Source organism: Oncorhynchus gorbuscha, linkage group LG01 (genome assembly GCF_021184085.1).
Source record: "Oncorhynchus gorbuscha isolate QuinsamMale2020 ecotype Even-year linkage group LG01, OgorEven_v1.0, whole genome shotgun sequence".
Lineage (NCBI taxonomy): Eukaryota > Metazoa > Chordata > Actinopteri > Salmoniformes > Salmonidae > Oncorhynchus > Oncorhynchus gorbuscha.
In genome coordinates this window covers 20133150-20159361 of record NC_060173.1, presented here as the reverse complement: position 1 = coordinate 20159361, position 26212 = coordinate 20133150, and the positions used below count along the sequence as shown (strand labels likewise).

At 41.2% G+C, this 26212-nt stretch overlaps 1 protein-coding gene across 1 annotated transcript in view; it reads left to right on the top strand.

Annotated features, from left to right (window-relative positions):
• LOC124040372 (lysine-specific demethylase 7A-like) overlaps positions 1-26212 on the top strand; it is an 87730-nt gene that overhangs the window by 37463 nt on the left and 24055 nt on the right. The window contains exon 8 of the mRNA XM_046357552.1: positions 25812-25953. Within this exon, the coding sequence (XP_046213508.1) occupies positions 25812-25953 (142 nt within the window). The remainder of the gene's footprint in view (positions 1-25811; positions 25954-26212) is intronic.

Here is a 26212-nt window from a genome sequence, read left to right as displayed (position 1 = left end):
TAACCAAGCCATGAGGTCGAAGGAAATGTCCGTAGAGACACAGATGAGGGGAAAAAATAATTTAATCCATTCTGATTCACGCAGTCTCCTCTGAACAGATGTTGAGATGTGTCTACTTGAACTCAGAAGCATTTATTTGGGCTGCAATTTCTGAGGCTGGTAACTCTATTGAACTTATCCTCTGCAGTAGTGGTAACTCTGGGTCTTCCTTTCCTGTGGCGGTCTAAATAAGAAAAACCTTGGTGTAGGTGTGTCCAAACTTGACCGGTACTGTGTGTGTGTGTGTGTGTGTGTGTGTGTGTGTGTGTGTGTGTGTGTGTGTGTGTGTGTGTGTGTGTGTGTGTGTGTGTGTGTGTGTGTGTGTGTGTGTGTGTGTGTGTGTGTGTGTGTGTGTGCACGCACGCACGCACGCACAAGTGTGCCTGTGCATATTGCTGCAGCTCCGTCCAGGCTGTACGTGTGCCATAGGTGGCTGGGGAGCAGATGCTCCTTGGTCTGAATGTGTTTCTTGTGCTCGGCGGTGTGGAGGTGACTGGGTATCAGGACACACTCCTCCTGCTGCTCGCTACATAGCGCAGACATTTTCCATTCTGTCAGAGCGAGCACACTGGCTTCTTCCAAACTCAGCGCCACTTCATTAAATGACTTCAGACTCTTGGCAGAGGCAGTGGGAAAAGTCTATGTTAACTGTGTGTGAGATCCACTGGGCGGCCAACAAAGGCCATAGTTGTTCCCCTGCACTGGGTGCTGCTGAGGGGGGATTTCTGGGACTAGCGCGGGGTAAACCTGGGCCTTGCACCATGGGCGACTCTGCATCCTCACACCCAGGCCCGGGGGAGTCTGACCCCTGTCCTATCTCGCCGGAAGCATGGTCAGAGCTGTGACCTAGTAAAGTGATTCTGTGCAACACCTGGTCCAGCTATGTATTGGGGGGGGGCAATGGCTGTGTTGAGAATCTTGCTGATTAATTGCACCATTTACTCAGCTCATTTAGACGATTAGGTCATTAAAAAGAGGTCTGCAGAAAACATGCTGTAGGTACAGAATGGGCCGCACGGGTAAGTCAGCATCAGCTGCTCTATACGTGTTTCCATAGCCAATTCATATACATCTGCAACCACATTGTTTTCCCTTAAATAAAAGACTACATAAATATTTTATATTAGTGCATTACTCAGATTATCAGTGTATTAATTCCAGTCTGGATCACAAATGACATTAATGCCCATTATTAACCAGCTCAGCCCATACATGTAAGTGTATTAGCATGCTGATGTAAGAAGTGTACACTTGGTGATGATGGATCTATGAGCCTTACACACCTGAAACTGAGTCCCATTGCAAAATGTAAAGAAATTTAGTCATTCTTATTCTTCGAGGGCATACTTTTAACACTCTCTCGGCTGGAGGTCGACCGATTATGATTTTTCAACGCCGATACCGATTATTGGAGGACAAAAAAAAGCAGATACTGATTAATCAGTCAATTAAAAAAAACATGTATTTGTAATAATGACAATTACAACAATACTGAATGAACACTTATTTTAACTTAATATAATACTCAAATAAATAATGAAACATGTTCAATTTGGTTTAAATAATGCAAAAACAAAGTGTTGGAGAAGAAAGTAAAAGTGCAATGTGTGCCATGTAAGAAAGTTAACGTTTAAGATCCTTGCTCAGAACATGAGAATATATGAAAGCTGGTGGTTCCTTTTAACATGAGTCTTCAATATTCCCAGGTAAGAAGTTTTAGGTTGTAGTTAATATAGTATTTATACAACTATTTCTCTCTATACCATTTGTATTTCATATACCATGCAGAGCAAGGGGGAACAACTACTCCAAGTCTCAGAGTGAGTGACGTTTGAAACGCTATTAGCGCGCAGCCCGCTAATTTTTACATAACATTGAAGGTTGTGCAATGTAACAGCAATACTTAAATAAAGGTGTAAAAAATAAATAATTGGGGGTAAAATCGGCATCCGAAAATACTGATTTCCGAATGTTATGAAAACTTGAAATCGGCCCTAATTAATCAGCCATTCGATGAATTGGTCAACCTCTACTCTCGGCCATATATCATGGATTGGGGGGGGCTAGACTAAGCTACTTCAACAAATCCTAGTTATACAATGGTAACCTTCTATTGCAAAGTCGACATCAAGGGCATTTACATTTTATTTTTCAATGCAGAAAAGCAACTGTGGTGTCATGATTTACTGCTTGTTTGGAAGAGGTACTGTAAAAGTGAAATGAGGAGTGTTGCGGTGCAAGGCGGTCAAGGCAGCCAGGCCGCAGACAGGCCGGGGGCAGCAGTGAGAGATAGAGCTCTCCTGGGTCAGGAATCCATCACTTTCCACAGGTTCCCAGTCTGCCCTGTGGTTCCCACACCCCTCCTCCTCCCCCCGCTACCTGGCATCTCACACTGAGCAGGCACTCTCTGAACATAAACACACACACACACACCAGAATGGAAACATTGGCGTTAAGAAGAGATGCAGCCTCTCCTAATGCACTACACAGCTCAGCGTCACAGCCCAAGTGTTGAGAGAAGGGGTGAAGAGAGAAAAACGAGAGAGACACAAAAATGTTGGACAGAGAGAGGTGTTCCCCTCTAGCAGCCGTCATGTTGTGTGAGTTTTTGAAGGCTCCATGTGACAGCTGTCCTGTGCCGTGACCTTTTCCCAATCGAGTCAATTTATTTGTTCTAATTAACCTAGGTTGGGCCCAAATTCCTTCACTAATTATGCTATTCATCTTCCTGTGTCAAGGCAAAAAGGCAAGGCAACTTATCCACAGGAAGGTTTCTGGCCCCTCAATGCAGGAAGGTGAGGGGTATCTCAGTGAGGGTTAACAGAGAGCACACACACACACAGAGCGAGAGAGAGGGAGACACGCACACAGAGGGCCAGGGTGTGGGATTACGGAGGAGAAATAATCAGAGTTCCTTGCCCTCTTTTTCCAGGCTGGCGGAGAAGCCCTTTCAATGAGCTGGTTCAGCCCAGACAAGCTCCAGCCAGCTCCAGCATCTGTTTATGTAGACATTGTGGACTAATTTCAAGCCCTGAGCCATGCAGTATTTTGCTGGGATTTATTTTCACAGGGAATGTGTACATCACCGAGCTTACAGACCTGAGCTCCACACTCTGGGGTTGTTTCGGCCAGGAAGACAAGCGGGCAGAGAACTAACCAAACTCCCGACCTGGAGTCACACAGAAGGATTAAGAGCAAATAATGAAGGATAACACAACAACAAGAGCACAGTTCTTCTCACAGTATAGTTTTCGCAAATTATTTCAATATGTCGCATGGGAGAAAATAATGAAGCAGTGGCAAATGACTGACTCACAATCATTACTTATTAAGTGTCAAATGGTGCTCGCCACACTTCTTCAGAATTTGAAAACATAAATTGTTGCATCAGTGCCTATCAAAATCCCCAATAATCGTTGATAAAGTTGCAAAGCGGTGAAATTACATAGTGTGGTTGGTAATAGATAAAGAGATTATACTTTACTCAGTGTTAAGTAAACATGCTTGAGGTTCATATCTTTTCACAGCCATCAATTTATTTAGACTGCATTATGTTGTGTATTGGTAGAACTTTGCTGCCACCCAGTGGTAATGAGTATGCATGTTTGAAAGAGAACTGAATACAGTTTAAGTGATGTCCTATCCTTTCAAGAAGCCTAACAAACAGTTGAGGAAAGAGAAGTGCAAACATACAATGACACTGTCTGCTGTGTAACATGCATTACCAATAATAATCACTTTCACATGGACATTAAACACCATTAATTACCTTACATAAAGATATACGTGTAACTGCCAAAATAATGGAAACACTTGAGTAAATGAGGGATACAAAGTGTATTGAAAGCAGGTGCTTCCACACAGGTGTGGTTCCTAAGTTAATTAAGCAATTAACCTCTACGGGATCGGTGTCGTCGTCCTGTGGCAAGTAGTTTTGTGGTTGTGGACATTAGTTTTTGTCAGTAGTTGTGTGGTTGTGGTTCAGTAACTGTGATCAGTAGTTGTGGTTAGTAGTAGTGGTCAGTAGTTTTGTAGTTGAGGTCATTAGTTGTGTGGTTCAGCAGTTGTGTAGTTCAGTAGTTATGTTGAGTTATGTGGTTGTGGTCAGTGGTTGTGGTCACTTAATCCTCATCATCATTTTTGCCTACACTGCCACATGTGCTCCTCTGCATTTAAAAAATATATACAATATTTTACCTTTATTTAACTAGGCAAGACAGTTAAACAAATTCTTATTTTCAATGATAGCCTAGGAACAGTGTGTTAACTGCCTTGTTCAGGGGCAGAACGACAGATTTGTACCTTGTCATCTGTGAGCATCCATAACAACGGCTCCATTTGGGCTGCTCAATGATGAGACACTTAGCTAACTTTTTGTCAATCTAAATTCTGAGAAACAGCTGTAAACTTTTATTGGTAGAAGATATCTGTTCCAATTTTTTTATTTGAGAAGCAGAGAAATAGAGGAAGGTTTCATATGCTCTAAGTGTCTGTCTAACTTGCTGCTAAAGTGGTACAAATGTCCATTGTTTATAAATAAAGTTACAGAAAATGTTGATGCAGTTATTAAAACAGCTGTAATTTTGTATCAGAATGAGATATTTTTGTTCAAATGAAAGATTTGAATAGCAGAGAAGCTGATTTGTGTCAAAAGTTACATTGTTGCATTTGCAGTGAATGGAATGGCGGAAGTGATGCTATCACAATGGGGCATTTATAATCTTGAGGAAATGGCATGAAAGTGAATGAAGATGGATTTAAAAAATGACAAAGTTTAATATTTAAAAAAGTCAAAAAGATATGAAAAAGTTGTATTCGAGCACATTATTCCAGACCATTTATGACTTTTCTAGCTTAAATGTTGAAGGAGGAGTAGCGTTACAAATAATAATAATACTATTTAGAATGGGACGTATGACAAACGTTTGCTTCGCAAGTCCCATTAATAATTTATCTTGAATTAAATCCCATCTGGGCTATGTTTTAGCACTGCTTCAACACACAAGAGAAATACTAAATAGACAGTTGAAGGCAGGCATTGGTCAAAATATCAGCTAAGGAAACAAAATAAACAAGACTACTGTTACAAGTTTACAAAAAAATCAGCACAGGATGGTTCTGAGTTTTGATAGAATTACCAAATACTATCTCTGAGTAAACCACAACCATCTGAAAAATGACATGACAAGAGGTTAGGGGAATTGGCTGGGCTTACACCACATACATACAGACGGGCAAAAAAGTATTTAGTCAGCCACCAGTTGTGGAAGTTCTCCCACTTAAAAATATGAGAGAGGCCTGTAATTTTCATCATAGGTACACTTCAACTATGACAGACAAATTGAGAAGGAAAAAGAATCCAGAAAATCACATTGTAGGATTTTTAAATTAATTTATTTGCAAATTATGGTAGAAAATAAGTATTTGGTCAATAACAAAAGTTTATCTCAATACTTTGTTATATACCCTTTGTTGGCAATGACAGAGGTCAAACGTTTTCTGTAAGTCTTCACAAGGTTTTCACACACTGTTGCTGGTATTTTGGCCCATTCCTCCACGCAGATATCCTCTAGAGCAGTGATGTTTTGGGGCTGTTGCTGGGCAACACGGACTTTCAACTCCCTCCAAAGATTTTCTATGGGGTTGAGATCTGGAGACTGGCTAGGCCACTCCAGGACCTTGAAATGCTTCTTACGAAGCCACTCCTTCGTTGCCCGGGCGGTGAATTTGGGATCATTGTCATGCTGAAAGATCCAGCCACGTTTCATCTTCAATGCCCTTGCTGATTGAAGGAGTTTTTCACTCAAAATCTCACGATACATGGCCCCATTCATTCTTTCCTTTACACGGATCAGTCGTCCTGGTCCCGTTGCAGAAAAACAGCCCCAAAGCATTATGTTTCCACCCCCATGCTTCACAGTAGGTATGGTGTTCTTTGGATGCAACTCAGCATTCTTTGTCCTCCAAACACGACGAGTTGAGTTTTTACTGACCATATGACATTCTCCCAATCTTCTTCTGGATCATTCAAATGCTCTCTAGCAAACTTCAGACGGGCCTGGACATGTACTGGCTTAAGCAGGGGGACACGTCGGGCACTGCAGGATTTGAGTCCCTGGCGGCGTAGTGTGTTACTGATGGTAGGCTTTGTTACTTTGGTCCCAGCTCTCTGCAGGTCATTCACTAGGATTTTTGCTCACTGTTCTTGTGATCATTTTGACCCCACGGGGTGAGATCTTGCGTGGAGCCCCAGATCGAGGGAGATTATCAGTGGTCTTGTATGTCTTTCATTTCCTAACAATTGCTCCCACAGTTGATTTCTTCAATCCAAGCTGCTTACCTATTGCAGATTTAGTCTTCCCAGCCTGGTGCAGGTCTACAATTTTGTTTCTGGTGTCCTTTGACAGCTCTTTGGTCTTGGCCATAGTGGAGTTTGGAGTGTGACTGTTTGAGGTTGTGGACAGGTGTCTTTTATACTGATAACAAGTTCAAACAGGTGCCATTAATACAGGTAATGAGTGGAGGACAGAGGAGCCTCTTAAAGAAGAAGTTCTAGGTCTGTGAGAGCCAGAAATCTTGCTTGTTTGTAGGTGACCAAATACTTATTTTCCACCATAATTTGCAAATAAATTCATTAAAAATCCTACAATGTGATTTTCTGGATTTTTTTTCTCATTTTGTCTGTCATAGTTGAAGTGTGGCTATGATGAAAATTACAGGTCTCTCATCTTTTTAAGTGGGAGAACTTGCACAATTGGTGGCTGACTAAATACTTTTTTGCCCCACTGTACATGCATACATACAGTTGAAGTCGGAAGTTTACATACACCTTAGCCAAATACATTTAAACTCAGTTTTTCACAATTCCTGACATTTAATCCAAGTAAAGATACCCTGTCTTAGGTCAGTTAGGATCACAACTTTATTTTTAGACTGTGAAATGTCAGAATAATAGTACAGAGAATGATTTGTTTCAGCTTGTATTTCTTTCATCACATTCCCAGTGGGTCAGAAGTTTACATACACTCAATTAGTATTTGGTAGCATTGCCTTTAAAATGTTGAACTTGAGTCAAATATTTTGGGTAGCCTTCCACAAGCTTCCCACAATAAGTTGGGTGAATTTTGGCTCATTCCTCCTAACAGAGCTGGTATAACTGAGTCAGGTTTGTAGGCCCCCTTGCTCACACACGCTTTTTCAGTTCTGCCCACAAATTTTCTATGGATTGAGGTCAGGGCTTTGTGATGGCCACTCCAATACCTTGACTTTGTTGTCGTTAAGCTATTTTTCTACAACTTTGTAAGTATGATCGGGGTCATTGTCCATTTGGAAGACCCATTTGCAATCAAGCATTAACTTCCTGACTAATGTCTTGAGAATGTCTTGTTTGAATTTATCCACATAATTGTCCTCCCTCATGATGCCCTCTATTTTGTGAAGTGCACCAGTCCCTCCTGCAGCAAAACACCCCCGCAACATGATGCTGCCACCCCCGAGCTTCATGGTTGGGATGGTGTTCTTCGGGTTGCAAACCTTCTTCCTCCAAACATACTGGTTATTATGGCCAACCAGTTCTATTTTGTTTCATCAGACCAGAGTACAGATCTCCAAAAAGTATGATCTTTGTCCCCATGTGCAGTTGCAAACCGTAGTCTGGCTTTCTTATGGCGGTTTTGGAGCAGTGGCTTCTTCCTTGCTCAGCGGCCTTTCGGGTTATGTCGATATAGGACTAATTTCACTGTGAATATAGATACGTTTGTACCTATTTCCTCCAGCATCTTCACAAGGTCCTTTGCTGTTGTTCTGGGATTGATTTGCACTTTTCACACCAAAGAACGTTCATCTCTAGAAGACAGACTGCGTCTCCTTCCTGAGCGGTATGACGTCTGCATGGTCCCATTGTGTTTATACTTGCGTACTATTCTTTGTACAGATGAACATGGTACCTTCAGGCGTTTGGAAATTGCTCTCACGGATGAATCAGACTTGTGGAGGTCTACATCTGAGGTCTTGGCTTATTTCTTTAGATTTTCTCATAATGTCAAGCAAAGAGGCATTGAATTTGAAGGTAGGCTTTGAAATACATCCACAGGCACACCTCCAATTGACTCAAATGATGTCAATTAGACTATCAGAAGCTTCTAAAGCCATGACATCATTTTCTGGAATTTTCCAAGCTGTTTAAAGGCACAGTCAACTTAGTGTATGTAAACTTCTGACCCACTGGAATTGTGATACAGTGAGTTAAAAGTGAAATAATCTGTCTGTAAATAATTGTTGGAAAAATCACTTGTGTCATGCACACAGTAGATGGCCTAACCGACTTGCTAAAACTATAGTTTGTTAACAAGAAATTTGCTGAGTGGTTGAAAAAATAGTTTTAATGACTCCAACCTAAGTGCATATAAACTTCTGACTTCAACTGAGATATATATATTGGTAGAATATATATACGAGAGTTGAAGTCGTATGTATATATACATGTGTGCACACACACACACACACAGTCAAGTTTGGACACACCTACTCCAGTGTTTTTCTTAGGACCATGCCCCAGGACTACCTGACATGATGACTTCTTGCTGTCCCCAGTCCACCTGGCCATGCTGCTGCTCCAGTTTCAACTGTTCTGCCTTACTATTATTTGACCATACTGGTCATTTATGAACATTTGAACATCTTGGCCATGTTCTGCTATAATCTCCACCCGGCACAGCCAGAAGAGGACTGGCCACCCCACATAGCCTGGTTCCTCTCTAGGTTTCTTCCTAGGTTTTGGCCTTTCTAGGGAGTTTTTCCTAGCCACCGTGCTTCTACACCTGCATTGCTTGCTGTTTGTGGTTTTAGGCTGGGTTTCTGTACAGCACTTTGAGATATCAGCTGATGTACGAAGGGCTATATAAATAAAATTGGATTTGATTTGATTTGAAAGGAAGACCCAGAGTTACCACTACTGCAGAGTATAAGTTCAATAGAGTTACCAGCGTCAGAAATTGCAGCCCAAATAAATGCTTCTGAGTTCAAGTAGACACATCTCAACATCTGAAGTCATTCAATGAAGTGGCGCTGAGTTTGGAAGAAGCCAGTGTGCTCGCTCTGACAGAATGGAAAATGTCTGCGCTATGTAGCGAGCAGCAGGAGGAGTGTGTCCTGATACCCAGTCACCTCCACACCGCCGAGCACAAGAAACACATTCAGACCAAGGAGCATCTGCTCCCCAGCCACCTATAGCACACGTACAGCCTGGACGGAGCTGCAGCAATATGCACAGGCACACTTGTGCGTGCACACACACACACACACACACACACAGTACCGGTCAAGTTTGGACACACCTACACCAAGGTTTTTCTTATTTGGACCGCCACAGGAAAGGAGGACCCAGAGTTACCACTACTGCAGAGGATAAGTTCAATAGAGTTACCAGCCTCAGAAATTGCAGCCCAAATAAATGGTTCAGAGTTCAAGTAGACACATCTCAACATCTGTTCAGAGGACACTGCGTGAATCAGATTGGATTAAATTATTTTTTCCCCTCATCTACACACAATACCCCATAATGACAAAGCAAAAACAGGTTTAGAAAGGTTTGCAAATATATATAGGGGAATTCTCAGCACTACCACATACGCATCAGTAGCATTTACAAGAAAGAGAAAAAAAAACTATGAGCCACTCCTTAAAGCAGCTGCCATGACTGCCACACATACACAAAAACATTTACTGATCACTTCACAACCTACTGTACCCTGTCAAAAAGCTTTCTGGCGTATTGCTCTGAACAAATGAAAATATTAGTATTTTATCATAGGCTTTATGTTACAAATTATAACTTGAAGCTGTCACAAGTACAACATGTATAAAAAAATAAGACCCTTTAATGTTTGAATACTTATTTCTGTGTCACTGCGGTGATATCTCTTTGTTGGGATTTGAGATACGACAGGAAATGGTGACGTCAATCTGTTTCTACTAAAGCAGTTTGAAGGGCAATTACACAATAACAGACGAGACTCAGGTTATTCACTTCAAAATGTATACACATTTACTTGAAGAACTGTGTAGATGCAAAGTTTGGTAACAGAATGACAGCACAAACCGTCACTCTGTTACCAAACTTTGAATCTGCACTGTTCTTCAAGTAAATTTGTTTTTGAAAGGTTTTAAATTGTTAAAAGTAGTCTTTGGTTTTGCAATCATTGGTTTTTGTTTGACAAACATTTTAAATGGACGATCTGAGTCTCAGCATCATTCTGTTACCATGGAATTGCCCAACATTGACTTATGAAAGTGAAAAAATGTGTCATTTCCTTCTTGAAAAAAAGATTCCAGATAATGCCATTTCTGTTTGCATCACACTGCAAAGTTGTGATTTCACACAAAGAAAAAACATTCCTGTGAATGATCATTTTTGGGTTCGAGCTGCTGAACAAGTATAACAAAGGCATTCTAAGGGAAATTATTTTGGTGATTGTAAAATAGAAAAATATATTCTCCACATAGCGTTGTATGAGATCTTCAGTTTCTTGGCAATAGCCTTCATTTCTCAGAACAAGAATAGACTGACGAATTTCAGAAGAAGGTTATTTGTTTCTGGCCATTTTGAGCCGGTAATCGAACCAACCAATGCTGATGCTCCAGATACTCAACTAGTCTAAAGAAGACCAGTTTTATTGCTTCTTCAATCACAACAGTTTTCAGCTGTGCTAACATAATTGAAAAATGATTTTCTAATGATCAATTAACCTTTTTGAAATGATCAACTTGGATTAGCTAACACAACGTGCCATTGGAACACAGGAGTGATGGTTGCTGATAATGGGCCTCTGTACGCCTATGTAGATATTCCATAGAAAATATGCAATTTCCAGCTACAGTAGTCATTTACAACATTAACAATGTCTACACTGTATTTCTGATCAATTTGATGTTATTTTAATGGACAAATAAAATGTGCTTTTCTTTCAAAAACAAGGACATTTCTAAGTGACCTCAAACTTTTGAATTGTAGTGTATATATATTCCAGACTGACATTGCTTGTTCAGATGATTTTGTATTATTTTGGGGATTTGTGGGTATTGTTTTGTATTGCTGGTGTATTCTCATCGACGGGGCTGTAGTGGAGCAGGTTGAGACCTTCAACTTCCTTGGTGTCCACATCACCAACAAACTATTATTGTCCAAACACACCAAGACAGTTGTGAAAAGGGCCAGGCAGGGACACGTCATGTCCCCAGCCCCCGCTGGTCCTCAGAATACTGCACTGCTAGAAACATAAGTATATCACTGCATCTTCGAATACATCTGCAAAATATGTGTTCGCGTCCATTCAAATTTGATATCATCTACTGTATATACTAGAATCTCAGACACACCTCTCACTGTATTCTGGCTCTAATATATAGTTATATAGTTGAAGTCGGAAGTTTACAAACACTTAGGTTGGAGTCATTAAAACTTGTTTTTCAACAATTTCACAAATTTCTTGTTAACAAACTATAGTTTTGGCAAGTCGGTTAGGACATCTACTTTGTGCATGACACAAGTGATTTTTCCAACAATTGTTTACAGACAGATTATTTCAATGTATCACAATTCCAGTGGGTCAGAAGTTTACATACACTAATTTGACTGTGCCTTTAAACAGCTTGGAAAATTCCAGAAAATGATGTCATGGCTTTAGAAGCTTTGGATAGGCTAATTGACATCATTTGAGTCAATTGGAGGTGTACTTGTTGATGTTTTTCAAGGCCTACATTCAAACTCAGTGCCTCATTGCTTGACATCATGGGAAAATCAAAAGAAATCAGCCAAGACCTCAGAAAAAAAACATTGTAGACCTCCACAAGTCTGGCTCATCCTTGGGAGCAATTTCCAAATGTCAGAAGGTACCACATTCAACTGTACAAACAATAGTAAGCAAGTATAAATACCATGGCAACACGCAGCCGGCATACTGCTCAGGACGGAGACGTGTTCGGTCTCCTAGAGATGAACGTTCTTTGGTGTGAAAAGTGCAAATCAATACCAGAACAACAGCAAAGGACCTTGTGAAGATGCTGGAGGAAATGGGTACAAAAGTGTCTATATCCACAGTGAAATGAGTCCTATATCGACATAACCTGAAAGGCTGCTCAGCAAGGAAGAAGCTACTGCTCCAAAACCGCCATAAGAAAGCCAGACTACGGTTAGCAACTGCACATGGGGACAAAGATTGTACTTTTTGGAGAACTGTACTCTGGTCTGATGATACAGAAATGGAACTGTTTGGCCATAATGACCATCAATATTTTTGGAGGAAAAAGGGGGAGGCTTGCAAGCCGAAGAACACCTATCCCAACCGTGAAGCACGGGTGTGGAAGCATCATGTTGTGGGGGTGTTTTGCTGCAGGAGGGACTGGTGCACATCAGTCGGGAAGTTAAAGCTTGATCAAATTTGGGTCTTCCAGAAGAACAATGTCCAAAGTTGTGGCAAAATAGCTAAAGGACAACAAAGTCAAGGTATTGGAGTGGCCATCACAAAGCCCTGACTTCAATCCCATAGAAAATGTGTGGGCAGAACTGAAAAAGCGTGAGTGAGCAAGGAGGCCTACAAACCTGACTTAGTGACACCAGCTCTGTCAGGAGGAATGGGTGAAAATTCACCCAACTTATTGTGGGAAGCTTGTGGAAGGCTACCTGAAAAGTTTGACCCAAGTTAAACAATTTAAAGGCAATGCTACCAAATACTAATTGAGTGTATGTAAACTTCTGATCCACTGGGAATGTGATGAAAGAAATAAAAGCTGAAACAAATCATTCTCTCTACTATTATTCTGACATTTCACATTCTAAAAATAAAGTGGTGATCCTAACTGACCTAAGACAGGGACTTTTTACTAGGATTAAATGTCAGGAATTGTGAAAAACTGAGTTTAAATATATTTGGCTAAGGTGTATGTAAACTCCCAACCTCAACTGTAATTCTACAGGGGACACCAGTCAAATGTACCAGTCAAAAGTACTTAAAACTACTTATTCAAGGGTATTTAATCAAAACTATTAAATCATACATATGGAATCACGTAGTTACAAAAAAAGTGTTAAACAAATTCAAATATATTTTATATTAGAGATTCTTACAAGTAGCCACCCTTTGCCTTGATGACAGCTTTGCACACTCTTAGCATTCTCTCAAAAAGCTTCATGAGGTTGTCACCTGGAATATATTTCAATTAATAGGTGTGCCTTGTTAATAGTTAATTTGTAGAATTGATTTCCTTCTTAATGTGTTTGAGACAATCAGTTCTGTTGTGACAGGGTAGGGGTGATATACAGAAGATAGTCCTATTTGGTAAAATACCAAGTCCATATTATGGTAAAATACCATGTCCACAGCTCAAATAAGAGAAATGACAGTCCATCATTATTTTCAGACATGGTCAGTCAATGCGGAACATTTTAAAAACTATGAATGTTTCCTTAAGTGCAGTCACAAAACCGTCAAGCGATATGATGAAACTGGCTCTCATGAGGACCACCACAGGAATGGAAAACGCAGAGTTACCTCTGCTGCAGAGGAGGATGCTTCACAGAGTTAAAGAAACAGACACATAACAACATTAACTGTTCACAGGAGACTGTGTGAATCAGGCCTTCATGGTTGAATTGCTGCAAAGAAACCATTACTTAAGGACACCAATAAGAAGAAGAGACTTGCTTGGGCCAGGAAACATGAACAATGGACGTTAGATCTGTCCTTTGGTCCGATGGGTCCAAATTGTGTTTTTGGTTCCAACCGCCGTGTCTTTGTGAGATGCAGAGAAGGTGAACGGATTATCTCTGCATGTGAGGTTCCTTCCGTGAAGCATGGAGGAGGCGGCGTGATGGTGCTTTGCTGGTGACACTGTCAGTGATTTATTTAGAATTCAAGGCACATATTAACCAGCATGGCTACCACAGCATTCTGCAGCGATACGCCATCCCATCTGGTTTGCGCTTAGTGGGACGATCATCTGTTTTTCAACAGGACAATGACCCAACACACCTCCAGGCTGTTTCAGGGATAATTGACCAAGAAGGATAGTGATGTAGTCGATCAGATGACTTGGCCTCCACAATCACCCGACCTTGACCAAATTGATATGGTTTGGGATAAGTTGGACTGCAGAGTGAAGGAAAAGCAGCCAACAAGTACTCAGATATACAGTTGAAGTCGGAAGTGTACCGTGGCCAAATATATTTAAACTCAGTTTTTCACAATTCCTGATATTTAATCCTAGTAAAAAGTCCCTGTCTTAAGTCAGTTAGGATCACCAATTTATTTTTAGGATGTGAAATGTCAGAATAATAGTAGAGAGAATTATTTCTTTCAGCTTTTATTGCTTTCATCACATTCCCAGTGGATCAGAAGTTTACATATACTCAATTAGTATTTGGTAGCATTGCCTTTAAATTGTTTAACTTGGGTCAAACGTTTCGGGTAGCCTTCCACAAGCTTCCCACAATAAGTTGGGTGAATTCTGTCCCATTCCTCCTGACAGAGCTGGTGTAACAGAGTCAGGTTTGTAGGCCTCCTTGCTCGCACACGCTTTCTCAGGTCTGCTCACAAATGTTCTATGGGATTGAGGTCAGGGCTTTGTGATGCCCGCTCCAATACCTTGACTGTGTTGTCTTTAAGCAATTTTGCCACAACAAAACACCCCCAAAACATGATGCTTCCACCCCGTGTTTCACGGTTGGGATGGTGTTCTTCGACTTGCAAGCCTCCCCCTTTTTCATCCAAACATAACGATGGTCATTATAGCCAAACAGTTCTATTTTTGTTTCATCATTTGTTTCATCAGAGGAAAATTTCTCCAAAAAGTACAATCTTTGTCCCCATGTGCAGTTGCAAACCGTAGTCTGGCTTTTTTATGTCAGTTTTGGAACAGTGGCTTCCTCCAGCATCTTCACAAGGCCCTCTGCTGTTGTTCTGGGATTGATTTACACTTTTCACACCAAAGTACGTTCATCTCTAGGAGACAGAACGCGTCTCCTTCCTGAGCGGTATAACAGCTGCGTGGTCCCATGGTGTTTATGCTTGCGTACTATTCTTTGTGCAGATGAACGTGGTACCTTCAGGTGTTTGGAAATTGTTCCCAAGGATGAGCCAGACTTGTGGAGGTCTACTATTATTTTTCTGAAGTCCTGGCTGATTTCTTTAGATTTTCCCATGATGTCAAGCAAAGAGGCACTGAGTATGAAGGTAGGCCTTGAAATACATCCACAGGTACACCTCCAATTGACTCAAACGATGTCAATTAGCCCATCAGAAGCTTCAAAAGCCATGACATAATTTTCTGGAATTTTCCAAGCTGTTTAAAGGCACAGTCAACTTAGTGTATGTAAACTTCTGACCCACTGGAATTGTGATAGAGTGAATTATATTTGAAACAATTGCCTGTAAACAACTGTTGGAAAAATCACTTGTGTCATGCACAAGGTAGATATCCTAACTGACTTGCCAAAACTATAGTTTGTTAACAAGACATTTGTGGAGTGGTTGAAAAACTAGTTTTAATGACTCCAATCTAAGTGCATATAAACTTCCGACTTCAACTGTATGCGCGAACTCCTTCAGGACTTTTGGAAAAGCATTCTTCATGAAGCTGGTTAAGAGATTGCCAAGAGTGTGCAAAGCTGTCATCATGGCAACTTTGAAGAATCTCAAATATAAAATATATTTTGATTCTTTGGTTACTACAGGATTCCATATGTGTTATTTCATAGTTTTTATTTGTTCACTATTATTCTACAGTGTAGAAAATAGTAACAATAAGTCTCCTGCAAGATAGACACTACTATATAACTATAAATAACTAGGCCTACACACAGACCTCTCCCTCCCTGCCAGAAGACAAAGTGTTCCAATCCTGAGCCCTTCTGACAGGAAGCTTTAGCCCTCCCCCCAAATCCCCCGTCCTTCACTAGATGTGGCGTACCGAATATGTACAGTGCCTACAGACGTCACGTTGTACAATGAAGGCTGTGCCCACATCCTTTGTTCTAGCCCCAGACCTAAGATGGCTTCTACATCTTCTACATCTACATGTGTTTCTTTTAAGCCTGCTATGTAAGAGAGAAGAATGCTTGATCAGGAGGGGAGACATACATATAGTAGTTTCTTCGCGAGGTATCTCTACCTGAAAATACATGATCTAAGTGAGTGATAGCTGGTATTCAGCAGTCATAAAAGTATGACTTATTTACTTTGAAAAACTACTAAAATAGTGATTTTGTCAGACAGCATAATAAAGTAATCAAATAAAACAAATGTAATATACATATCAACTGAAATGTTTTCTTAAAGTAATATGAATAACTGATAGTTAATAAATGATAAGCTGTCATGGGCAGTCACTACCATACCACCTTTTATTAATTGTTTTATTCTGACATTACAACATTCAACATAGTGCATTTAATGTTGAAAAAAATAATTGAAAATCATGATTTTTTTTAAATAATTGAACCAAAACCGAAGAACTACTAATAGCCTCCCTATTGTTCCTTCCATTTGTTAACTATTAATTCCATATATTAGGGAAATAATTTATTCCATACATTAATTCCAATATATTAGGGAAATAGACACATCCAAGTAGCCTAAGTCATTAGTCCAGTAAGTCTCCATTCAAGCAAGACTCCATTCAAGTAAGACTCCATTCAAGTAAGAAAGACTCAGATGTTCAAGTCCATCTTTTTTATTTATTTAAGAAAGTAAGTTAAGAACAAATTGTTATTTACAATGACGGCAGTAGGTTAACTGCCTTGTTCAGGAGCATTACACCAGCTCTATTGTCACACGCATCATTTGGACTATGCAGGCTGGTTCACACAATCTGAACACATCTGGAACAAACCCACAACCTTTCTCAATTTCGAAAAGCATTTAAAGCTGCATTGGATTAATGGTAAAGTAACTTTTATATTGTTACAAAAAGCTCCGTGGCTGATGAACAGCAATGGACTTGTGTGAGCCACAGCTGTAGCGGACACCTACTGTACAGCCACACATTTGACAGTCGTAACAAAGCAGCGAGATGCAGAATCTTGCGTAGCCTCTTCCTTCCAGCAGCGGGAGAACTACAGATTTGCGCAACAATGGGCTAACGATTATCGCGATTATCGCGACAGTTTTGTGGTTGGTTGTTATTGAAGAACAATTACAGCTGAAAATTTAGCTTTGAGTCTGTGCTCCCGATGTTGTATCCCAAAGCTACTGAAAACATGTTTTTTGTGTGTTACAATAGTGAAAAGGGGGCCATTATTGTGTAATTTATGCTGTTCACGGAATTTGTTAACTCTCACCGGATGTCTACTAAAAATTGTACTTGCGCTCGAGCTCAATCCATCAACAGCCAAACGTTATTACTATCAGCCTACGATTGATGTAGAAAGATATATATTTTGTAGAAAAAAAATTTGTGACAAAATATACCCTAGTTTTCCCTTAGTCTTACCTTAGTGAAGTCTTCAAGTCCTGCGTTGTTTCCAACGATAAATCTTTTTTGTAATGATAAAATAAATCGTTTTTCACACAACGTGCAAGACTTGTTTACAAAGTTTCTGCCAGATCTCCGATTGGTCCCCGTAATATAAAGGCAACGCCCCAACCCCGTCACTGTCGGAGAATTACTATAGCCTAAACTGTTTCATCAAAATTACACTAGGTGGTGGTCTTTACCAAAAATTGAAGAACAGTATAGTGAGATACCGTTAATGGTTTATAAATATAGCCTAAATCCACTTACAAATAGGTGTGCATCCCAATATTGCAACCCAACTCCCCCTATCTGAGATATATACTGCAGCCCTTATCCTCCACATGCAACACGCGTTCTGCCAGTCACATTCTGTTAAAGGTCCCCAAAGCAAACACATTCCTGGGTCGCTCATCTTTTCAGTTCGCTGCAGCTAGCGAACGAGCTGCAACAAACACTCACACTGGACAGTTTCATCTCAATCTCTTCATTCAAATACGCAATCATGGACACTCTTACTGACAGTTGTGGATGCTTTTGCGTGATGTATTGTTGTCTTTACCTTCTTGCCCCTTGTGCTGTTCTCTGTGCCCAATAATGTTTGTATCCTGTTTTGTTGTGCTCCTACCATGCTATGTTGTTGTCTTAGGTATCTCCTTATATGTAGTGTTGTGCTGTCTCGCTTGTAGTAATGTGTGTTTTGTCCTATATTTTTAATCATGTATTTTCATGTTTAAACCCAGACACCGTCTCGCGGGAGACCTTTTGCTAGGTGTCATTGTTGGTAAGAATGTGTTCTTAAATTACATGCGTAGTTAAATAAAGGTTAAATAAATCAAGCATAATAAAAGAATGCTAATATAACGACCTGCTTTATATGTACATTAGTTGTATCCTGCCATAGGCATATCTTTAAAGCAATCTGCAATATTGTGGCCTAATTTGGGGCGGCAGTTAGCCTAGTGGTTAGAGCGTTGGACTGGTAACTGAAAGGTTGCAAAATTGAATCCCGAACTGACAAGGTCTGTCGTTCTGCCCCTGAACAAGGCAGTTAACCCACTGTTCCTAGGCCGTCATTGAAGATAGAAAGTTGTCCTTAACTGACTTGCCTAGTTAAATAAAGGTAAATTATATGTATGTGCAAATATATTAGCTGTTGCCCAATGGTTATTTAAATAAAATAATTAACCCCATGGGCTGTCCTATTTTACCCTCATAACCTAGAATAAGATGTGTTTTTACAAACAATGTAAAACATTGTATATTGTAACTTCAAAGTGAAAAGCCATGGATCATTCATTGCACCCCTGAACCCCTCTATTACATTTCTCTAGCCCCATCCTCAGCAAATCAAGTGGTGGGGCTGCCATTTGGCAGAAAATTTGATTAAAGAGTTTCTCTGGTACTTTTGTATACTTTTTAGCCAGTAGTTCAGAAGTAGTGCTCCTGAGCCAAAAGGTCCCTGAAAATTGGTATTACATCACATAAACTACATTACCAAATGTATGTGGACACTTGCTTGTCAAACATCTCATTCCAAAATCATGGGCATTTATATGGAGTTGTTTCCCCTTTGCACCTATAACAGCCTCCACTCTTCTGGGAAGGCTTTCCACTAGATGTTGGAACATTGCTGCAAGGATATGCTTCCATTCAGCCACAAGAGCATTACTGAGGTCGGGCACTGCTGTTAGGCGATTAGGCCTGGCTCACAGTCGGTGTTCCAGTTCATCCCAAAGGTGTTCGATGGGGTAGAGGTCAGGGCTCTGTGTACGCCAGTTAAGTTCTTCCACACCGATCTCGACAAACCATGAAAAACATTATTATTAAACCATTATTCCTCCCCCACCAAACTTTTGTCCGTCAGGCTGGCAAATGATGTTATTCTCTATGCATAGTCACTTTAATAACTCTACCTACATGTACATATTACCTCAATTATATTGACTAACTGGTGCACTCGCACATTGAATCTGTACCTGTAACCCCTGTATATAGCCTCGTTATTGTTAACGTTATAAGGCATTTTAAAAAACGTTTTTTTTTTTACTGTTTTGTCAGACTGACAGATGGTGAAGAGTGAATCATCACTCCAGAAAATGCATTTCCACTACTTAGAGTCCAATGGTGGAAAGCTTTACACCACTTCAGCCGATGTTTGTCATTGCACATGGTGATCTAAGACTTGTGTGCGGCTGCTCTGCCATGTAAACCCATTTCATGAAGCTCCCGACTAACAGTTCTTGTGCTGACACTGCTTCCAGAGGCAGTTTGGAACTTGATAGTGAGTGTTGCAACCGAGGGCAGACAAAAAAAATGACTTGCTACGCGCTTCAGCACTCAGTGGTTCCATTCTGTGAGCTTGTGTGGCCAACGATTTCGTGACAGCCATTGTTGCTCCTAGACGTTTCCACTTCACAATAACAGCACTTACAGTTGACTGTGGCAGCTCTAGTAGGGCAGAAATTTGATGAACTGACTTGTTGGAATCCTATGACGGTGCCACGTTGAAAGTCACTGAGCTCTTCAGCAAGGCCATTCTACTGTTAATGTTTGTCTATGGAGAGTACATGGCTGTGTGCTCTATTTTATACACCTGTCAGCAATGGGTGTGGCTGAAATAGCTGAATCACTCATTTGAATAGGTGTCCACATACTTTTGTATATGTAGTGAATCTTGTCATGGCCCCCATACCATCCCGTTGCTGAGGTGATCTCAAGACTGAATAGATCTGAATAGGTCTACCATGCCATTAAAGGTATACTCAGCGAAATGATGTTGCTACAAGCAACACCACAGATATTGGTTGTGTTCCCCTGCTCAGACTTTGCGTGCATCAACCAATGGTTGCGTGCCACATCATAAACAGTGTAATCGACTGACATGTTGCTATAGCATATTACGTGGTTAGCTGATACGTAAAATACCTATCCATGCTTTGTAAGATCTGTCAGGCGTCAGCAACGCCTGGGCATAGGAACGCGCCCATTCATGCGCGAGATACAAGACTTCGCCCTTACACAGTATCTGTACATGTGTATGGGTTTGCTTCACCATGTTAACGAGTGGTAGCCAGGGGACCAAAACAATTGAGCCTCACGTTTAAATGCTCTTAGTTGTTACCGAAATGTACCCATTATGCTGTTTACGTCCTACATCTATGTCATATCGCTGAGTCTACCTTTAATTTACAATTTGGAGCACCTGGGGCCAATAGCTCTGACATGTTTTTTTTCACCTTTATTAAACCAGGTAGGCTAGTTGAGAACAAGTTCTGATTTGCAACTGCGAACTGGCCAAGATAAAGCATAGCAGTGTGAACAGACAACACAGAGTTACACATGGAGTAAACAATTAACAAGTCAATAACACAGTAGAAAAAAACGGGAGTCTATATACAATGTGTGCAAAAGGCATGAGGAGGTAGGCGAATAATTACAATTTTGCAGATTAACACTGGAGTGATAAATGATCAGATGGTCATGTACAGGTAGAGATATTGGTGTGCAAAAGAGCAGAAAAGTAAATAAATAAAAACAGTGTGGGGATGAGGTAGGTGAAAATGGGTGGGCTATTTACCAATAGACTATGTACAGCTGCAGCGATCGGTTAGCTGCTCAGATAGCTGATGTTTGAAGTTGGTGAGGGAGATGAAAGTCTCCAACTTCAGCGATTTTTGCAATTCGTTCCAGTCACAGGCAGCAGAGTACTGGAACGAAAGGCGGCCAAATGAGGTGTTGGCTTTAGGGATGATCAGTGAGCTACACCTGCTGGAGCGCGTGCTACGGATGGGTGTTGCCATTGTGACCAGTGAACTGAGATAAGGCGGAGCTTTACCTAGCATGGACTTGTAGATGACCTGGAGCCAGTGGGTCTGGTGACGAATATGTCGCGAGGGCCAGCCGACTAGAGCATACAAGTCGCAGTGGTGGGTGGTATAAGGTGCTTTAGTGACAAAACGGATGGCACTGTGATAAACTGCATCCAGTTTGCTGAGTAGAGTGTTGGAAGCGATTTTGTAGATGACATCGCCGAAGTCGAGGATCAGTAGGATAGTCAGTTTTACTAGGGTAAGCTTGGCGGCGTGAGTGAAGGAGGCTTTGTTGCGGAATAGAAAGCCGATTCTTGATTTGATTTTCGATTGGAGATGTTTGATATGAGTCTGGAAGGAGAGTTTGCAGTCTAGCCAGACACCTAGGTACTTATAGATGTCCACATATTCAAGGTCGGAACCATCCAGAGTGGTGATGCTAGTCGGGCATGCGGGTGCAGGCAGCGATCAGTTGAAAAGCATGCATTTGGTTTTACTAGCGTGTAAGAGCAGTTGGAGGCCACGGAAGGAGTGTTGTATGGCATTGAAGCTCGTTTGGAGGTTAGATAGCACAGTGTCCAATGATGGGCCGAAAGTATATAGAATGGTGTCGTCTGCGTAGAGGTGGATCAGGGAATCGCCCGCAGCAAGAGCAACATCATTGATATATACAGAGAAAAGAGTCGGCCCGAGAATTGAACCCTGTGCACCCCCATAGAGACTGCCAGAGGACCGGACAGCATGCCCTCCGATTTGACACACTGAACTCTGTCTGAAAAGTAATTGGTGAACCAGGCAAGGCAGTCACCTGAAAAACCGAGGCTACTGAGTCTGCCGATAAGAATATGGTGACTGACAGAGTCGAAAGCCTTGGCAAGGTCGATGAAGACGGCAGCACAGTACTGTATAATAATAATATATGCCATTTAGCAGACGCTTTTATCCAAAGCGACTTACAGTCATGTGTGCATACATTCTACGTATGGGTGGTCCCGGGGATCGAACCCACTACCCTGGCGTTACAAGCGCCATGCTCTACCAACTGAGCTACAGAAGGACCACAAGGTATGGTGAGATTCGAAATGGTCGATAATCTGTTTGTTAACTTGGCTTTCAAAGACCTTAGAAAGGCAGGGTAGAATAGATATAGGTCTGTAGCAGTTTGAGTCTAGAGTGTCTCCCCCTTTGAAGAGGGGGATGACTGCTTCAGCCTTCCAATCTATGGGAATCTCAGACGATACGAAAGAGGTTGAACAGGCTAGTAATAGGGGTTGCAACAATTTCGGCAGATAATTTTAGAACGAGAGGGTCCAGGTTGTCAAGCCCAACTGATTTGTAGGGGTCCAGATTTTGCAGATCTTTCAGAACATCAGCTATATGGATTTGGGTGAAGGAGAAGTGGGGGAGGTTTAGGCGAGTTGCTGTGGGGAGCGAAGGGCTGTTGACCAGGGTAGGGGTAGCCAGGTGGAAAGTAAGGCCATGTTTCTGTCTATGGACATCATTTGGATTTTTTCCCGGCGTTGTCGTGACCTCAATTTCCGGTGGATTTCTCAACATAAATGTGACCACCAAAAGGAGGTATTTTGGGTATAAAAATAATCTTTATGGAACAAAAGGAACATTTGCTGTCTAACTGGGAGTCTTGTCAGTGAAAACATCCGAAGATCATCAAAGGTAAACGGTTAATTTGATTGCTTTTCTGATTTGTGACCAAGCTTCCTGCTGCTAGCTGGGCATAATGCTATGCTAGGCTATTGATAAACTTACACAAATGCTTGTCTTGCTGTGGCTGTAAAGCATAATTTCAAAATCTGAGATGACAGGGTGATTAACAAAAGGCTGTGAAGCAGCTGTGTTTCACTATATTTCACTTGTGATTTCATGAATATGAATATTTTCTAGTAATATTTTTTGACCGTTGCGCTATGCTAATTAGTGTAGTTGATGACAATTCTCCCGGATCCGGGATGGGTCGTTCTAACTTAATTAAGTGTGCCTTGAATTCAAAATAATTCACTGATAGTGTCGCCAGCAAAGCACCCCCACACCATCGCTCCTCCTCCATGCTTCACGGTGGGAACCACACATGCAGAGATCATCCGTTCGCCTACTCTGCATCTCACAAAGACACTGTTGGAACCAAAAATCTCAAATTTGGACTCATCAAACCAAAGGACATATTTACTCCGGTCTAATGTCCATTGCTCGTGTTTCTTGTCCCAAGCAAGTCTCTTTTTCTTATTGGTGTCCTTTAGTAGTGGCTTCTTTGGAGCAATTTGACCATGAAGGTCTGATTCACGCAGTCTCCTCTGAATAGTTAATTTTGAGATGTCTGTTACTTGAGCTCTGTGAAACATTTATTTGGGTTGCAATTTCTGAGGCTGGTAAATCTAATGTATTTATCCTCTGCAGCAGAGGTAACTCTTGGTCTTCCTTTCCTGTGTCGGTCCTCATGAGAGCCAGTTTCATCGTAGCACTTGATGGCTTTTGCGACTGCACTTGAAGAAACTATCAAAGTTCTTGAAGTGTTCCGTATTGACTGACCTTAATGTCTTAATTTTTTATGGCTGCAGGGACAGTATTGAGTTGCTTGGATGAAAAGGTGCCCATTGTAAATGGCCAGCTCCTCAGTCGCTAATATATGCATATTATTATTAGTATTGGATAGAAAACACTCTGATGTTTCTAAAACTGTTTGAATTATGTCTGTGAGTATAACAGAACTCATATTGCAGGTAAAACCCTGAGAAATTCCACTTCCTGTTTGTATTTTTTCTGGGGGTGGAAGATTTTCAACCAAGCTCTCATTGAAATTACAGCGAGATATGGATGAGTTTTCATTTCCTACGCCTTCCACTAGATGTCAATAGAACTTTGTCTGATGACTAATGTGAAGGGGAGTCGAATGAGACAGGAAATAGTCACCAGTGCCACAAGTTGACCATTCTTTCACCATGCGCGTTCACAGGGGAAGGACCTGCGTTCCACCGGTCATCTGAAGTCATTCTAATTCTCCGGTTGGAACGTTATTCAAGATATATGTAAACAACATTCTAAAGATTGATTCAGTACATCGTTTGACTGTTATGGAACTTTTGGACATTTCATCACGTTATTTATTTTATCTTTATTTAACTAGGTAAGTCAGTTAAGTACAAATTCTTATTTTCAATGACTGCCTAGGAACAGTGGGTTAACTGCCTGCTCAGGGGCAGAACGACAGATTTGTACCTTGTCAGCTCGGGGGTTTGAACTTGCAACCTTCCGGTTACTAGTCCAACGCTCTAACCACTAGGCTACCCTGCCGCCCCGCTAGGCTCTAACCACTAGGCTACCCTGCCGCCCCACTAGGCTACCCTGCCAAAAGGTATTCCATATATGGAATGACCCTCATAGGACATCATGTTACACAATACATGCATGTTTTGTTTGATAAAGTTCATATTTATATAAAGAAATCAGAGTTTACATTGGCGTATTAGATTCACTAGTTCCAAAAACATCAAGTGGTTTTCCACAGCCACATCGTTTCAACAGAAATACTCATCATAAATGTACATGATAATACAAGTTATACACATGGAATTATAGATATACCCCTCCAAGCCTTCCCTCCTCCTGTTGCTCCCTTCATCACTGGGAGTACAGTAATTGGATCTGGAGAGATTGCTTTGGATGTTTCAATGCACCTCCTCCAGTGGGGAGACTGCAGCAGCACTGAGGTTTCCATCAAAAGTAGTAGGGGAGTTATGAAAGTGTCAGCAAGCTTAACGCCTTGCAACCTTCATCAAATCAAATGTATTTATATAGCCCTTCTTACATCAGCTGATATCTTAAAGAGCTGTACAGAAACCCAGCCTAAAACCGGATAAGACGGGTGAAGTACTCCAGATATAACAGACTGACCCTAGCCCCCCGACACAAACTACTGCAGCATAAATACTGGAGGCTGAGATGGGACGGGTCAACCGAGATACTGTGGCCCCATCCGATGATGCCCCCCGGATGGGGCCAAACAGGCAGGAAATAACCCCACCCGCTTTGCCAAAGCACAGCCCCCACACCAGTAGAGGGATATCTTCAACCACCAACTTACCATCCTGAGACAAGGAAAACTACGCTTGAGAACTCTAGTGGCTCTGACTGGCCCCGTGGCTGGGCTGGGGGAGAGGGCAGGGATTGGACTGGTTTGATTATACCTGGTAGAATTCAAAATGTTATTTAAAAAAAAATTTAAGGCAGAACTTAGCATTTATCAGTCTGCTGTTCTGTGATATTCCATCATGAGTCACACCTAATAATATGGCTGTAATATAATTTCAAATCCATCTGTCACCTGTCCTTGCCTAACATTCTACATTGAAGTGTTAATGCATGTCCTTTCCTCAACTGCCCTTTAGGCCGAACTCCCTCCCACATGGCATAAATCATCTGATCTGACACATTCTCTTGCAGGTGGTGACAAAATCGTGGATGTCATTGATGTTGCCAGACAGGCAGACAGCAAAATGAAGCTTCGAGAGTTTGTCAAGTATTACTACAAACCTCATCGGCCAAAGGTGCTGAACGTGATCAGTCTGGAGTTTTCAGACACCAAGTAAGTATTGGTTACTTTTCGCAGTTAACACATGTCCTGTTGCTGCTTTGATCAATGTATAATTTGGATTGACTTTAATGTTTTCTGGCTTCACTAAATATTCACCATTATAATTATAATATTTGTAGCTAAAAGCACTTAATTGTTATAGATTACCTGCTATCATTTAGTGAATACTCCTGTGATTCAGTGAAATTGTAGGACTATAATTGGGTCTAAATGTATATTCCCCATGCTTGCAAATATAGTAGTGAGAGGA